Source organism: Puma concolor, chromosome B2, assembly GCF_028749965.1.
Source record: "Puma concolor isolate L17-30 chromosome B2, mPumCon1.1.hap2, whole genome shotgun sequence".
Classification (NCBI taxonomy): Eukaryota; Metazoa; Chordata; class Mammalia; order Carnivora; family Felidae; genus Puma; species Puma concolor.
The window spans coordinates 146,662,520-146,680,624 of NC_141671.1; the positions used below are offsets into that span (position 1 = coordinate 146,662,520).

Genomic DNA, 18,105 nt, shown 5'->3' on the forward strand with positions numbered 1-18,105 from the left:
TAAATATCACTGTCGGTCATTAGAAGATGTTCATCTTGGGGCACCCGAGTGGCTCAGTCGGTTAAGCATCCGACTCTTGGTTTCAGCCCAATTGTGATCTCACGGTTCGTGGGGTCCAGCCCTGTGCTGACCGTGCAGAGCCTGCTTGGGGGTCTCTCTCTCTCTCTCTCTTAATAAAAAAATAACTTAAAAAAAAAAAAGAAGAAGAATTTCATCTTGACTCCAAGCAGGAATGAAAAGCAATTGGTTAAGAACATTTCATCAGGTAGAAACTGTTAATGCTTCTGCAATCCTGAGTGGTTGAGAGAAAAAGGCAAGTCATGGTGTTGAACAAGGGAAGTGTGTGAGGCGGAAAAATGTGAATCCAACTTACCCCTAACACCCCAAAGCGTTCGGCCAGGCTCCAACCACAGAGAAAGTCAATCTCAAACTTGTGGTTCAGAACCACGATGGCATTTTCCTTTCCGTACTTGGGGTAGGCCTGGGGGTCTGTATGGATGATGCATTCCGTGCCCGACCACCACTCCAGCAACATCACCAGCTCTGGAACAAACCACAACAACAGACAGACGTTTATTTCACGCGTCCTTGGTGACCAAGGCTTGGTTCTACCGGGCTGGGCAGGAGCAAGGCTCTACCCTCCCGGCTGGGGCAGAAAGCAACTTCTAGAGGTCACGTTCTAGATCATTTCAGCCCAGACCCCTGTCCTTGAAATGGCTTAGAAGCAGAAGGAAAACAAGGAAGACTTCACAACAGTGTCCGGGGAAGGAGAGGAAGCGTTGAGAAGCCAAATGAGTTGCTTGCATTCCTTGATTAAGTACCTTGGGGAGAAGTAAATCAGAAAGCCAGAATCCATCAAGAATGCCTGCCCTCGTGTTTCCAGCGCTCTGAAAGGCAGCGTGAGATGATGCACAGAATTCTTAAAAGCCTGCAAAATGACTACTTGGGATTCTTTTTTTTTTTTAATTTTTTTTTTTAACGTTTAATTATTTTTTGAGAGACAGAGACAGACATGAGCTGGGGAGGGGACAGAGAGAGGGGGGGAGTCACAGATTCCGAAGCAGGCTCCAGGCTCCGAGCTGTCAGCACAGAGCCCGACGCAGGGCTCGAACTCACGAACCGTGAGATCATGACCCGAGCCGAAGTCGGACGCCCAACCGACTGAGCCACCCAGGCACCCCTAATCGGGATTCTTATAAACTCCATCAAAGAACACTAAATACCTAATTTCTCTCTCCCATTCACGATGCTTGTGTGCACCTGAAATAATGAAGACCCATGGTTTCAGGAAGCCAGGATACATTAGAGCCATCGTACTGCAGGCCTCAGTGAAACTGTTCAAATATTCTCTACAGGAAGGAGCTTGTGAAAATAGAGAAGTCCTTCCCCCGCCCCCCGCCCCAGGCAATAATGACCAATTTGGCTTTATTCTTCAGTGATAGCTTTATTCCTGGTGGCCCCTTTCCAACCTGGCTGCCTCAGGAAAAGCCTGCCTCGATGGTAGAAATGGCTCAGAAAAATAGTTGCACGTTGGGGATTAAGACTCTATCTACTACATGGAAGCTTTAAAATGAATTTTGAAAGTTGAAGGTGTTCAGCAGGTGGATGGGTGGTATGTGAGGCCTGTGCCCCAAGGCCATAGCCCTGTTTATCACCAGTTAGTGGGGTACGCATCTAACGAAGACTCACTCCTCACCCACCCCCTACACACACACGCACACACACGCACACATGAGCAGGTGCAGTCTTGACTGGAGGCACACCTCATGTTTTAAGGGCGTCAGTGGCTGCCCTTGGAAACCTTTCTCCTTGAGGCTGGAGACTGATGCTTTCTAACTGGAGCCCTAGAACTCTCTAGAAGGCATTACAGGCTAGTTTCTAAGCAGTGAGCACTGTGGGGCTTTGGACAAGTGAGCCTCCTGGTGCCTCAGTGCCCTACTCTTTAGAATGAATTCCGTGAGGATTAAAGAATACAGCACACAGCGGCCGATCCACGCACAGTACACAGGAAGTTCCCAACAAAACAACCACTCAGGATCCAGCACTCTCATGACAGACAAACTGACCGGCCCCCCTTACTTGTAATGAAAAGTGTCTGCCTAGTCCTCAGAGCTGAGAAAATGCCAAGTCCCCGGTCAGTTGTCCCACAGGCAATGACATCAGTGGGACCTAACACAGCAAGTCGGAACGAAGGTAAGTGTTTAGAGAGGGCGGGAGGGCCGGGCAGCACCACCCAGGACAAAGGACAGTTGTTTACCACTGGGTAGGAGGAGCTTATATTGCTGCGCTGATTTCTTCTAAGAGCTTGGGTGGGCAGGACCAATCTACCCCATTACTGGCCACGGAGCACAGATAAGCCCCCAAAAGCAGAACTACGTGGGAGTCTGCGAGATAAGGCTGTTGTTCCAGTTCTGTGACTCGCATCCCACGGCCATTCTGCAAATACCCCCTGATTGCCTCTCTGGGCTCCACACCTCCCTACTGGGGGCCAGGCTGGGCTGATTCACATGTGCCGCCCCCCTGCACCCTGCCGGGACTTAGTGACAGAGCATGAGACCAGCTCCCCTACTCCACAGCACAAACCCTGGGAGCAAGGACTGCATCGTTGGGGTCTAATAACCCTAGCGGCAATCCAGAACCCAGCACGGCGCCAGCACACTCACGCTTTCAACAAACACCAGTGACCTAATGTGCGCGAGTTCTATGCGGGGCATTGGAGACGTGGCTCAGATGCCTACCCTCCCAGAGCCGACTGCCCCAGGGAAAGCCCGTTACCCACTCGCGAGGCGGTGTGACAGGGAAGGAAAGACTTGTCCCCAGGATGGATGGTTCTGAACATCACGCTCATGGGTATGGGGGTCAGACACTCCAGACTCCAATCCTGGTGGTGCCGCTCGCCCCTCGCTCGTTTCTCTGTCCCTAAGTCTTGGTGTGCTTGTCTGTAAACTGGGCACAGGAAAAGCTTTTAGCCTGTACCCCATGCCGTGGGTATTTAATCAGATGACATTGTCAAGGCACCTAGCAAATGCTGCGCACAGTAGGTGGTCAGCCAGTAGCCAGCCATGAACTACTGTAATCTGCATGGTAACTTTATGGCTCTGCACCCACAAGGCTCTGCAACCACTAAAGGCGAGAGGGAAGAGGTGGGGGGAGAGAGACAGAGGGAGAGTGTTACAACGACGTCTGGACCAGAGTGGGGAGCTGTGATTTATGGCTTCATAATGAAAGCAATGAGAAGCCACTGGAGCATTTTTAAACAGGCGCACAGCAGCATCTAATTTGTATTTTGAAAAGCGCACTCTGGCTGAAGGGGGACCAGACTGAGAGAGTCGGCCAGAAGCAGTTAGGAGGTGAGTGCAGTTGCCCAGGGAGGAGGTGATGGTGGCCGCGGCCAGGCCATCTACCAGGCGGGTAGCAGAGGAGAAATAGATTCTCAGGACGCCGTTAGCCGTTAGCAAGAAATCCAAATGTTAGATCTCACTGGGAGGAAGAGTTTTCTTTCCTTGTTTTTTTTTTTTTTCACCAAGGGCTTTCAAATTTTTTTTTTCATTCATAATAAATACATTTTTAGGGTCACACTGTAAGAGAATTTAAAAATCCAGATGTGGGGCGCCTGGGTGGCGCAGTCGGTTGAGCGTCCGACTTCAGCCAGGTCACGATCTCGCGCTCCGTGAGTTCGAGCCCCGCGTCGGGCTCTGGGCTGATGGCTCAGAGCCTGGAGCCTGTTTCCGATTCTGTGTCTCCCTCTCTCTCTGCCCCTCCCCCGTTCATGCTCTGTCTCTCTCTGTCCCAAAAATAAATAAACGTTGAAAAAAAAAAATTTAAAAATCCAGATGTATATAGAGGAAAACGTAACATTTCCCCCTTGATGGCCTGGTGGCCTGTCCCTTAGGCTAGGCTGGACTACATCTCCCAGACTCCCTTGTTTGGTTTGTTTCCAGTTGGGGGGGGCCACAAACACTCTTGGGAGGTCTGGCAGGTGGAGGGGACAAAGCGGCATTCTGTAACACACACACACACACACACACACACACACACACACACACAGGGCTGCAGACCTGCTGATTCACCTCTTCCGCCTGAGGCAGCATCAGAGCTGGGTCTCCAACTGCCCCTCCCCCCGCCCCGCCCCCAGCTCGTCTGACTCCTGGGCCAGGTTCTGTGTGTCCCCTCGCTGACGCAAGCCCTCCTAAGGCTTCGGGTTGCACTTGGGGGTTCCAACCCCTTGATCTCCCCAACTTACATCCATCACGCCTTGATTGCTTGCCCTGGGGGTTTCAGGCTCCAACATGAGCCGCAGACACGACACCCCCAGCTGCAGAGACAGCCCGACCCGCCCCACGGTGGAATAAGGACAGGTCCCTGAGACCAGTCCCTGAACAGGCGGCTGCCTTATCTCCCAGCAGCTCTCCTCCCCTTCCCCCTCCCGCTCCCTTCTCCAGGGTTCACCTCTAGGAAGAGTTTGGAAGGAAGCCTTCTAGTCCCGTTCCTAGGCATTTACTCAACGACGCACACACACTGGCTCATGTGTTTCCCACCCACAAATGGGTTCATATTTCATCCGCCTTTGTAAAAATGTAAATATAGTGATTTTCTCCAAATGGTGTATTTTGAATCTTTCCATGTTGATACATATACATAGTGATATTAGCACACATTTGTTGGGCTCCAGCCATGTGCTGGGGACTGTCCCAAGGGCTTTGCACGTGGTATTGCATGAAATCCTCACATTAATTCTATGAGAGTAGGAGGCACTATTATTATCCCCATTTTGAAGATAAACACAGGCACAGGGATTTCTGTTCAATATATGAAACTGCCATTTGTTTTAGGTCAAAAATAACCAGAATGACAATTTCATAAAGGGTAACATAACAGCTGTGCTGTTCATGCTATGGATATACCACGATTTATTTAGCCATTCTGCTACTGATTAGCATTTTTACTGTTACAGATACGGCAATAAACACCCTTGAAAATGCATGTTTTAGAAAAAAAATATTTGTGAAAGTATTTCTCCAGCATAGGTATACACAAAAGTAGAATTATGGGTTGAAGAGTATGCATATTTTCAAATTTTATGGGTATTTCCAAATTGCCTTCCAAAAAGATCCTACCAATCTACGCTTGAATCACCAGCATGGGAGGCGGTCCGTTTCCTACCTGTCTGGGCTAACAGTGGAGTGCCTAGTAGTCTGGGACCACGCGTGTCCTTCAACACGAATTCCCACAGAGTGTGGGGCGATTCTTGTCAGTTACCTCGCGACACCCGCCAGGCAGCACCCGCGTCCCTTCCTCTTCGTGTCTCCGCCACCCTTGTCCCAGTACCCACCCTGGTAGGTGCTCAAAAACCTTTAGTCGAATGACTCAGCAGTTGATGTTTTAGTGAGATGTGCCACGTGAATAACTACACGCAACTTACAAATACCTCCCCGAGCGAGGTTTCATTCACCCTCTGGTGTGGCTGCTCTGGGCGCTGTGAGTCAGGGCCTGGCTCTGCGGTTTCCCAGCCAACTGCCAGGCAGCTCCGAGAGCACCTGCCTGGTGGACTGCTCCCATGGGAGGGGGGAGGGACATCGGTCACTCGAGCTAGATGCACTCTGCCCTATGGCGTGTTGAATGTCAGGGTTTCTGGCGGCTCAGGGCGCAGGATCCTGGGAGGTCTGCCAGCAGCTCCCTCAATGGCCGGTCTCGCGGGCTCTCACCATCTGCCCAGGATGGCAGCAGATCCTGGGATTGCCCTGACCCTCTCCCTCCAAACGACCCTGGACAGGTGAGTGGCGCCAATGACGCCCGTGAGAAAATGGGGGGAAAAATCACTTGTCAACTGTTGGGATTTGCAGGCCCATCAGCTGGCATTACGACGCCAGGGGGCAACAACAAATACTACCAGGGCAAATATAAGAGATGCAAAATGAGGTCTTTGCCCCCAGAGCACTGACCTTCTTGTTTGTGTATCCAAACCAACCCTCACTGAGCAATCAGAAGGAAAAAAAGCAATGGAAGTTTTTGCCTCACAAGAACTGGAGCCAATAACTGAGTAGTTAATTGGAAAATAGTGCAGCTCGGAATTAAAACAACGCATCACATCAAAACCGAAGCAGAAGAAGGGGGAAGGGGAGCTCCTCTGCTCCCCAGACAAGAGCCCAGAGGCTACAGCGGTGTCCTGAGAGGGCTCTCTCGGTGGGAAGATGCTGGAAGGAAGGAAACCAGGCCAACAAAGTGCCAGCAGTTTGGAGGTTCCCAGGGCCTCCCCAGGACCCGCTCTTCCATACTCGGTGGCCATATCTTGGCCATGAGGGTGAGCGAGTGCAGGGTCTCTCCGTGGACGTGTCCACTCAGGCTACTGCCTCACACATCACCGACCACGGGCAGACTGTAGGAAGGCACAAGGGAACAGGACCACTGGGGCCCCTGCCCAGGAAAGTCACTTGGGAAGGTGGCTGGGATTTGACTCTTCCAAGGTCAGGTGCTGCAGGTAAAGAAAACATCCAGACAGACCTTCTGACCTCCAGGCTCCTGATTGTTTGGTGAGCCAAGGAGGTCACCCCCCTGAGGCTGGGTCATCCATGGGGGGCCTGGTAGTACTAATGGCCACGAGACAGAAAAGGCAAAGACCAGCAGAAAAGTTTGGAGCGTGGAGAAGCCACTATTGTCCCTCAGTGATGTCCCCATGGAGCACCTCAGTAACTAGAGCCTTTGGGTGATGCCGCCTGTGTCTCCTTGATCAGCCTGTACCTGCACTCTGGAAAAAGTGAGCGATGAGTGGACCCACGTGCGACGGAAGGTGGCTGCAGCGAGTCGCACGGAGACCACGAGTCACACAGAGACCATGAGCCACCCCCACATAGCGTCCTCAGACCACCGGAGCCACCTCCCTCCCGGCTCTTCCTGAGGCCTGCTGGTTGGGCACATTTCGCTGTAGGTTAGAATAATCGGGCTATATCGGTGGCATGAAAAAACTTCCTTCGCTGATCTAAGAAGGGACCCGGGGGTGCAGGCGGGCGGGTCCCTCCCTCTTCTTTGCTGCCCTTCCCCCAAGTAAGTGTCCTCTCCATTCTGTCCCTGAAATCCTTCTATCGGGTGGCACTGCCTTAGGTTGGGGACTCCACACGTTTTTCTGTGGCCTCTGCGGTGGCCGAGATGCTAGGGTGACAGCAGGCCCTGCAATCCTGGGACACGGGGCAAGGGGTGGGGAGGCTCTGCTGTGGCCCAGCCAGGAGCTTCCTCACCACACTGGCTGAAGTTCAGTGGGTGCAGAGACTTCTGGACTCACACTCTGTCTGGGTTCTGTCCTTAGTACCTTCTCCTGTCGGTCTCGGTCCTAGGTCCTCGAGAACATTCCCATATCATCATCAATGCAGACAGCGCTGGGTTTTGTGGGTCCCGCCCCGCCCCAGCCCCAATCCTCAAGCCCCTTTGCTCTGACCTCAGAATAAATCTAAATGGAGATATCAGTGTTTGTTCAAGGCAGACGACGGAATAGATGCAGGGGACACAGGAGGAAGGGAGGCACGCCCCTCACCTGCAGTGAAAGCCCCTTTGAAAAGGAAGAGGGAGAAACGTGAGTTTCCTCTGGATCTGCAGGGCCTCACTCCTCACCTACGCACCGAAACTGGTTCCACCCCAAGCTCTTTCCCTCCTCACCCATCCCCTCCCACCCCCTCCCCCGCCCCTCCTGTCCCCACCCATCCCCTCCCCTTTCCAGTCCCCACCCATCCCCCCCACCCCCTCCCCACCCCTCCTGTCCCCACCCATCTCCCCTTTCCAGTCCCCACCCATCCCCTGCCTCCCCTCTCCAGTCCCCATCCAGTCCCTCCCTCCCCTCCCCTCCCCTCCCCTCCCCTCCCCTAGGCAAACCATACCCAATTTATCACATTCCCTTCCCTCCCACTCCAGCAGCCTCAAGCTGCAAGTTAATTCCTTGTGGGAGGGAGGGACACCCAGTTCACCAGTTCTCCTCAGAGGCACGGAGTGAGTGGCAGGGCCACTGTGAGTGGCAGGGCCTTCGGCCATCTGAAACCTATGACAGATAAGATTTGCTCAAGATTTGCGGCCAAGGTTCCTACAATATGATACAGCAATTTTGAAATTTCTGTTCCATCTAAAATTTTTGGCTTGCCGGGGGTGACCCGGTGGCTCAGTCAGTTAAGCCTCCGACTCTTGGTCTGGGCTCAGGACGTGATCTCACGGTTCGGTTCGGTTGGTGACATTAAGCCCCACGCCAGGCTCCACACTGACAGCCAGGAGCCTCCTTGGGATTCCTTCTCTCTCTCTCTCTCTGCCCCTCCCCTACCACCCCTGGAATCTACACTTGGGGCCATACCTGCCTCTGCCCACCACTGGGGCCAGTTTTACAAACTCCATTTGGAGAGCCGGTGGGGGCCAATTCCCAGTTCTGCGAGGCGACGGCCAGGAGGGGCCTGGGGCGCAAGAAGTGACTTTCACCGCAAAACCCCATCTGCGGTCTAGGATCTCAGGGGTCGATGGAAGCACCAATGCCAGGTGGCTAGAGAGACAGACGGTCCGGAGCACAGATTTACGTCTGTTCTGTTTGCTGCGCCGGGCGCCGTTCCGCTTAACCGCAGGTGGGAAACAAGAAGTTAGATGGACAAAAGGAAAAGTGGGGTAGGAGGGCAGGCGCCTACTTTCCTGTCTGGGAAGAAGGGTAAGAAGTAGCATGCACTGACTTAGCTCACAGCATCCTGGAGAGCCACTGTCCCTGCCCCCACCTTGCCGGTGAGGACGGGGAAACAGTGGGGCCAGGCAGCCGGCCACACTCCCAGAGCGGGGACGTGAGCCTGCCGGGTGTTGAACCCAGAGCTGGGGACACTGGTGCCTGCAAGGCCCCTCCGAGGTTGCACAGACACTGAAAGCCGTGATTATAAGGGGTGGCGTAGGGGAAAGAAAGACAGCATTTGGGGAGGGGGGCGGGTAAGAGGAAGATTACGGCGGAAGGTCAACCCTGGCCTCAGGCAGACGGTGGGCATTCCTTATCTATAAGATAATCAACTCAGGGCTTCTGGTGAAGGTGAAACACACTCAAGTATTTAAAGCATTTAACCTGCAGCCGGCACACGGCTCTTCTCCGGCGTCTCACTCTGACCAGCGACCAGACAGCCCTGAGGACCAAAGACGTAATTAAGAGATAGCGGAAAAACAGCCAGTTAAGAGATGAGCAACCCACCAGGCTGAGTGTCCATGTGCAGACCGCCCCTCCATCTGTCATCCCCAGACACCCCGTCCTCAGTCTCGACATCCCTCCGGACACAGCCGATGCTGAGCCCACCTGACTCCGCTCTGGTGGGGGTGCTGAGCGGAGTTCTCATCACACACGAGAGGCAAACCGGCTGCAGAAAGGGCCCTGAAATCCACACTGTTGAGCAGAGCTCATTGTTCGAACTTGCGTCAACAATACAGCCTCCCCTGCATCCGGACACGGGGGAGAGATGCTACAAAGGGAAATTGTAGTTTTCTAATTAACTTTATCTAATTTAAAAAATTGTACAATCACATCCATAATGATGTGTAATCTATAAACTAAGTATATACAATTATGGGTTTATAACCATTTTTATAATTTGATAATAATTAAGGTTAAAACTTAAACCTATCGTCTTCAAAGGACCCCAAAAGGCAAAAACAAAACTCTGAAGCGTCTGGTGCATGATGTGCTGTTGTGTCTCCATCCTGTACGGAAGGCGGGTGGGGGACACGCCTCTGCCCCGGCCACGTGGCACTGGGGCCTGGGAGGAGACGGCGACATTCTCTGGTGGACCTGTCCTGTGCCCTTCACCTGGAAGCCATTCATCAAGTCGCAGGCGCCCGCCCGCACTCTCTGGGCCCCGGGCAAAAATTCGAATAAAAATATGAAACTGAAGATTTACTGGGAGCTGAGGAAACAGGGAGGTTTTGTCTGGGCGGTGGCGCCCAGGGGGTCTTGCTGCTGAGCAGGTGCTGAGCGGCACGCCCAGGGTCAAGGGCCGAGCGCGTGGGCCCGGGGACGGTAGAGCGAGTGAAGTTCCGTAACCACATGCGCCCGACGCAGCTGCTGGGGTTTCTGATCTGAGAGCAGACCCTACATGCTGGTCCCCGTCCCCCTCCAGGCTCGATGTGCAGCCGCCTACCCCCTCCTCCTCGTCCTCCTCACTCACAGCTGGGCCCAACCAGCTGCAAACTGGCTGGAGCCGGCTCCTCCCACATTCACCTTCCCCTCCTTCCCCACTCCTGACTTCCCACCAGGTCTCTCCATCCTTCCAGGCTCAGGGCGTGCCCATATTTCTGTGAAGTCTCAGATCCAAGGCCACGGAGCCAGGTCTCCCTAACTTCCTGATGCTAAGTGTGCCCCACTCATTTGGGCACTTGCTTGTGGTTTGTTCTGAGCCACTTCCCGTGAGCTCGGCGGCGGGCGCCCTTCTGCCACAGCCAGCTTTCCCGCCGCCTTCCCACGACACCACGCGGGGGGCCCAGTGCACTCGCCACACTTGCGTCCACGCCCCGGAGTCAGCCGGGCTTTTCCCACTTCTGTGTCCGGGTCATCGGATGACGCCGAGGCCAGACGCCCAGAAAGACACACACGGTACACCCGTGCTGTCGCCATTTCATGGGGCCGCTGAGGAAAACAGCGTCTAGAAAGACACTGTCGGGGAGAACGAGGGAAGTTTGAGAAGCCCCGCGGCACGCGTCTGATAGAAACTGATCTGGTAGGAGCGGCATCGTGCGAAGCCACTTACTTTCGACAACACACCCTCCTGCATCACCGTCCCTCTCCCGGCCCCCGGAAAGGAAGTGCCTGTTTCCAGGCAGGCTTTGCCCTTGGCAAGGTACGGAGGAAACGGACTTGACCTGGCATGTCCTTGGAGCCCAGATCGTAAGAAGGTAATGTTGCCACACGGTAACTTCCTCCTGAAGCCTTGAGCGGGAGGGCGATGAGGGGCCGTGAAAACATGCCTGAACCGTGCAAGGTGAGGGGGGTGCTGTTTCCTTCCCCACAGTACGCAGAGCCTTCCAGATGAAGAAGAGGGGATTGGGTAATGGATTTTGAGCTAGAGGTGGACTGAGAGTGCCTCACGGACTTCACAAGTACGAACGTCACAAGACTTCACAGTATGAACGGTGGAGTGAATCATGTTAAGGGTGAAAAATCAGCTTTTTATCAGGTGGAGTCAGCACTCTGCTTCCAGTTACTGGGTCAGTCTTTCAGAAAGGCAGGATGTCAAGAAATAGGACTATCTCGAGAGAGAGGAGTGTAAAAGCTGGGGAGAAGCCCTATGCTTCCCACCCTCAGTCAGAACCTTCAGATGGGAGGAGAGGGAAAGAAAGGGTCTAGAACCCAACCCCCCACCCCACCACTCTGGTGCCCTGACGTCTGGCTTCTCAAAACTCCCTTCCAGTTAAGCAGCTCAGAGATCACTGGGCTGTGGCATCTCCACCATCTGATTTTCCAGGCCTGGTTACGTGAATGACCTTACTTATCCAGTCATCAGATCCTGGGCCCACCGGGTACCCAGCACAGTTGGAGGTGCTTGGATATGGCAGTGAGCAAGCAAATTCCAGCCGGGGAGATACAAACGCACGGCCACAGAAACACGTGACTTAGAAGGTGGCTGTCAGTGCCGTGGGGACAGCAGGGGGCTGTTGAGTGGGGGGGTGAGGCTGATCTTCCAGTGGGGGTGCTCACAGGAGGCCTCTCTGGCTGTCGCGGGAGTTTAGTGTGAAGCACGCCGTGACCTAATTGAATGTGAGCTGCTAGAAGGTGACCCCTGCCAGACGAGGGGCTGGTTTTGTCCACAGGGGCGTTTCCAGTGCCTACAGCTGGGAACACAGTTAAGAGGTGACAGGCTGCTGTGGGGGGAATAACGTCATTAGGTTCAGGGTGGAGACCAGAGAGCGGGCCGTGTGATCAGCCAGGGAGAGGGCAGAGGGCGGCGGACATGTGGAAGTGAGCTGGGTTCCAGCAGGTGGAGCAGACAGGGTCTGTGGATGGGCTGGATGGGGTGCAGGAGAAGAGACGGTCAGGGAGAGATTCTGAGGTTTCGGCCTGAGTAGCTGGGGTGCACGAGCTGGGAAACATGGGGCAGGGAGGGAGGTGCGGATGGTGGGGGAACGGGGGCGGGGGTTGGGATGTATTTGTCAAGTGAAGGGATCCTGCAGTCCTGGCTTGGGCCCATGCAGTGGTAACGGTGCTATCCCACCTTGGCCTTCAAGCCTCCCCCTCCCCTGGCACCACAAGCCACTCTGTCCCCAGGCCCTGCCCCACCTCTTCTCTCCCAAATGCTGCTGGTCATTCTCCTTAAAACGCTTTCCTGCTCAGTCACCACGTTAGGTTTCAACGCCTTCCAGTGCTTGGCAGGACAAGAAATTGAACTTCACTAGGTCTGGAAGCAGCGATAGCTCAGGATTAGCGAGCACCATTAGCACCTGGATTTTGTTCTCTATAAACTGCCCACAGGGAGGAGAAGCAGCCCTGCCGCGAAATGTTCTCTTGCACAACGCGGAGCCTGGATCCGTGGAGCGTTTGTGCCCGACTCCCAGTTACCAGGGAGGGAGGAGCAGGTAAATCCCCACCCCCGTGAGCACTCACACACTCAGAATGTGGGACCTTCCGCAGGGCAGAGGCAAGAAGAAGGGAAAAAAGGGTGAGAGGGGTCTGTTCTAACATAAGAAAGACTTCTAGACATAACAACCAAATGCAGTATATGGACCTTATTCAAGTCCTGATGTCAACACTCCAAACGTTACAAAAACAAAAACAACTAAAGACAGCTTGGAAGCCATTGGAGAAATCTGAATCTAGATGGTATAACATGATACTAAGAGAATGTTAATTTTGATAGTTGCGATAATATTGGGGTTATAACGTTTTGAAGGTGTACTTATTTTTTTCTTTAATGTTTATTTTTGAGAGAGAGAGAGAGAGAGAGAGAGAGACAAAGCATGAGTGCAGGGAGCCGAGAGAGAGAGAGAGAGAGAGAGAGAGAGAGAGAGAGAGAGGAAGACACAGAATCTGCAGCAGGTTTCAAGCTCTGAGCTGTCAGCACAGAGCCCAACATGGGGTTTGAACTCCTAGGCTGTGAGATCATGACCTAAGCCAAAGTTGGACTGAGCCACCTAGGTGCCCCAAAGTTGTCCTTATTCTTTATAAAACATGCCTTGTGATAATCTGGAGTGGTATTTCATGATCTACAAGGTCTGGGATTCACTTTATAGATGTCAGTATGATGAAAAATTAAGTCTAGGTGCTGTGAATATGGGGAATCCTTACACTATGTCCTCTAACTCATATTTATTTATATGTTCCATAATAAAAAAGCAAAAGGAAACAAGTTCCCTCTTCCATAGAAGAGTATGTCCAGGAAGCACTGAGTCCAGGGTCAAGGGCATTCCCCCAAACACCTTAGTCCTGCCTCAAGCATTCACTGCCGCCTCTCTAGACGCAACAAGGAGAAAGACACAAAGACGAAAATCTTATGAAGATACCCATGTGTAAAATGAAATCCCCGCAAATGGATTTCTGTTTTTTTCATTTCTGAAGGAGATGAAGATTAAAGTACAATTTGAAAATAGTTTGCATTTCAATGCCACTCTATTAAGCGATTGAAAGGTCTAAAGTTCTCCGAGTGTGAAAGCCGTCACTTCTCTGCTCTCCCTTGCTTGCTCCGTGGAGTAGCAGTTCGCTCTCAAAATCTCGGCTGTTCCGCTGTTCACGCTATCCCTGAGTCAAGTTCCCAGGCCTTGAGGCCACATGGGGGTCAGTCCATGGAGGTCGGACCCCTGAGTTTCACCCCTTCTCAGCAGAGTGACTTTGGGGAGCTCTGCCCCCCATCTCAGTCTCCTGATGTCTAAAGTGGGGACAAGGCCACCAGTAGGCCGTGGCGAAGCTCTCATGTCAGTGGTACATAAAAGCCAGGTGACTTCTTGTTAATGGTTATTGGCTGTGGACGATGTTTCCGACCTTGATCAAATAAGTCTTGCTAAGTGCTTTCTCTGCCAGGTCTGGGCATTGCAGGGTGGGCTGGGAGGAAATCCTCCAGGCTTTCCCCCAGAACGGAACCACCAAGCGAAATGGGGATTTATCAACACTTTGCAAAGGGTCTGGCTGACAGCAGACTCTCAAGGGCAATAGACCCTTACCTGTCTCCTCCATCCAACCCTGGATACACAGACACCTCTCTGTTTACCTGATCCAAATCCCAGTGCCCTTCAAGACCCCATCAAAGCTCCCTCCTTTGGAGAGCTACTCCAGACCCCAAATTGAAGTGCCCTTGACTTGTGAACTAACTGGTCTCTGTGCCTTCCGCTTAGCGATGGGAGGTTCATATGCCTCTGGGCTCTTTTATATCCTTGAGCTATGACTAAAATGTGTTTTTTAAATTTCCAGAGGTGGCTGAAGCTCAGACTTCTACTGCCTGCTCCTAAGGTCTCAGTCAGAGTGGTCCTCCCAGAATTACTTGCTAAGTTGTTTTAAAGAAAGAACGGTTTCTTAAAACCAAGAAGTATGAAGGCCATGGTCATATTCTGAAGTGTTGACCTTCCCATATGCACGAAGATGTTACACCCTTGTTAAGCCTCAGGTCCAAATGTTCTCCTTGAAGATAAGAGTCCTTTCCCTACATCCTTGAATGGAAGTTCAACTTTGCAAGCTGGGTGTACCCTATACCCGTGTGGGCGAAACCCACATTCAACACTGAGTTTCTGCCAAAGAGCCTGGAAATAAGGTGCAACATGGTGCTCTCATGGTAAAACCGTAAAAACATATACCAAGGGACGGTGCAGGCATGTACAGAGTCACCTTAAAGAGAACCAATGGTTTCCTGGCCAAGACTCAGACACCGGCTTCATTTAAAGAAATGGATACAACTGTAGGAAGAATGAATCAACCAGAGGCATGCTGGTCATTCGGGAGTGAGGCCTGTCCACATGGCAGATACACCTCTACCACTGCATACCCATCCAAATCCCTTTGCCGAGATTGCAAATGTACTCCTCTACCTCCTGAATGTAATCTGAACTCAAGTGTAGATCAGCTTTCAGGGTAAAAATGTATTGATCAGCAAATGTCAGCATTCACTTAACCTTATTGTCTCCATTGAGAAATAGATTAACTGCATTCTAATTTTCCTGCATAAGTGTATCAGAAGATTGCTTAATATTAGTTTGTTAGAGCCCGATTAAAATAATAATAAATCAGTGTCATAGACTAACAAAGTGAGGATTAGACTCCGGAATGTGGTAACTATTCTGAGTACAACCAGCCTACGGGGAAGTCCATCCCTCATCCTGCTATCTCTAGAGCTCCTCTCCAAACAGCCATTTATTGTGGCCAGGGATTTTCACTTACAGCCCACCCACGGGTCAACTGTGCACCCCACTATAGTTCCCCCTGCCATCCACTGCCATCGCTCCAGTCCCCAGTCCTGCTTTGCCCACATCTACTGCTATCCACCCTCTTTTCCATTTTCAGTGGTGCTCTGTCACCCCGATGACCTTCTATCTGGTCTGTCTGCCTCCAGTGTCACATGCTCCTCTCATCCAGCCTGAGCCTGATGCCAGCTTAACCCTGTCAACACCCTTGTTGGCTCCCCACCATCCGCAGAGGCAGGGAGACTCCTTCACGAAGTCCTCCTGCTTGGCTCACCTCATTAGTGCACCTCTTCTTCCCACACACCTTGAGCTCAAATCCAAGTGAATTACATGCTATTCCGGGAACTACCTAGAACTCAGTACCTACCCCAAGGTCTGGCCTCTTGCTCAAGCTCCTCTCTTGGCCCAAAGACCCTTCCTTTCCAAGGCATGTCAAAACCTGATCTGTCCACCAGGTCTCTGCTCACCTGAGCTCTGCCCGTGAACTTGTCCTAGATGCTACCCAACCCCTCTGTCAGAAGTGACCTGTCTCTCTTCCAAGTCCCCCCCATTTAGGGACTCTGTGCTGATAGTACAGCCAAGTCAGACGGACCTGATTTGAAATCTCACTCCATCACCTACTAGTCTTATAACATCGGCATGTTACTTCACCTCTCTGGCCCTCAGTTTTCCCTGTTAAAAAGGAATAATATAATATCACTCACAAAATTGTTGTCAGCATTAAGTAAGACTAATGTTTGTAGAAGGACCTACAGGTAGCAGTGGCCAGTCAGCCTGATTCTCTTCTTTCTCACATTCCAGAGGCCTGTTTGGTTGGTATTTCTCCCCCCAGAGAACACACATTCCCTCGAGGGAGGGTTCGGGCTTTGCCCACTTTGTCACTTTACTGCCTACGGCACACAGAACAGGGCTTGTACGAACATCAACAAATATATCATTCACCAACCTGGGGAACAGCACGAGTTTCGGGCAGGAGAAAATTCACAAAAATCCAGATTATGTCAAAAGTCAGTTAAGGATAGTAGAGTCCTCAAGCCCATGACATTTTTTTTTTTAATTCTAAAAGCAACATTAAGAAATTACTAATCACTTTGAGAGCATCTAAAGCAAATTTTAGAATCTACTTAAGATAAATACCTGCTCTTAATTTTCATCTCTTTGCTGTCTTCTCTCACTTTCCCCTCATCGAAATGTAATTAGGCTTATTTTCATGCCTCAAATTTGCTACCCACAGAGAAATACATATAGTGTAATTTTGAAAAGGATAAAAAAATTAAGATGCTAAAATATACACAAATCCAAAAATAATTGTTAGGGTCATGTGAAGGAGAGGCTGTCTTGGGATTGTTTTTTAAAAAACCTTTTCTTCAGGGCACCTGGCTGGCTCAGTGGGTAAAGCATGTGACTCTTGATCTTGGGGTCATGAGTTCGAGCCCCATGTTGGGTGCAGAGATCACTAAAAAAACAAACTTTAACAACAACAAACCTTTTCATCACATGAGACACTCCTTCTCTCAGCCTAGGACGCCACGAAGTACTTAACTTTGTTTCTTTAATACAGGACCAACTTTGGTGGAACGACGTTTAATTATCGAGAATAATGTATAAATTGGTTCTTCTTCACGCAGAACTGATAAATGAGGCTGCCAGATAGTTCTGAATCTATCCTAACACCAGCTGTTTCAAGTGAAACATCTTCCTAGTGTTTTCAACAAGGTAATATTCTGTCCCTGTTAAGGTTGCCAGATAGAACACAGAGCGCCCGGTGAAACTGAATTTCAGATAAACTACAAATGCTTTTGCAGCATAAGTATGTCTCCTGCAATAGGAAAGGAAAGATATAGTGAAGTACGAGCCGTGGACTACCTGGGGCGAATTCACACTAAAAAATTATTCGTTGTTTATCCGAAATTCAAATTTCACTGGGCATCCTGAATTTTTATTTGCTAAATCTGGCAGCCTGAGTCCTTGGCAAGCCAGCAGTAGCCATGGCAACGAGCACTGATGAGGCTCTAGAAAGGCAGCTCTGGGATGGGCCGGAAGCTCTCGGGGCTCTCATGATCACCTCGTGGAACCCTGATGGCCATCCGGGAGATGGGCTTGCCCCCCCCCCCTCCTTTCCAGATGACAAGATGCAAGGTCCAGGGCCCCCCAAGGTCACAGATCTGAGGGAGCAGGATTCCGGCTGCCATCTGGAATTCCTGGTGGTCGATGGGAGAGTTTTCTCACCTCACTGACCTCATGAATATGCACAACACGTGTTTCTTTGAATTTTAGCAATTGTTAAATAATAAGCCTGTCTTCAATTATATCCCAAACTTTCAAAGGTCCCCGAGAAATCATTTTACTGGGGTTTGTCTGAGCTTTACCTAATCAAGTTGGAAAGCCAGTGAGTGGCACAACAATCCGTCACTAAACCCTAATTGCTCCCCAGCCCCGGGGACACCAAGGCCAAGAATTAAGAGGCTTTGCTGTCTGTCAAGTGTCCTAGGTAATCCCCACCAGCTCTGACTGCGAAGGCTACTTCCTGCAGGCAAGCCCAAGGCTGACACAAGGGCTCCGGCATCCGGGACTCACGAGATGCAAGGTAAGGGAACCCAGCCCAGGTCGACTGGGGGACGTAGCGCGGGGTGGCGGGGGGAGGGTTGGGGAGACAGTGGAAGGACACAGAGGGATGGTGCAGGAGGTGAGGGGGGGAGTCAAGGAACGAAGGCAGAGGGGAAGCACACATCGTGGGCAGGC

At 51.6% G+C, this 18,105-nt stretch overlaps 1 protein-coding gene across 3 annotated transcripts in view; it reads right to left on the reverse strand.

Annotated features, from left to right (window-relative positions):
* Positions 1 to 18,105, reverse strand: part of AGPAT4 (1-acylglycerol-3-phosphate O-acyltransferase 4) — a 128,206-nt gene that overhangs the window by 29,840 nt on the left and 80,261 nt on the right. For all 3 annotated transcript variants that reach the window (XM_086708280.1, XM_086708279.1, XM_086708281.1), the window contains exon 3: positions 374 to 543. In XM_086708280.1, the coding sequence (XP_086564406.1) occupies positions 374 to 543 (170 nt within the window). The remainder of the gene's footprint in view (positions 1 to 373; positions 544 to 18,105) is intronic.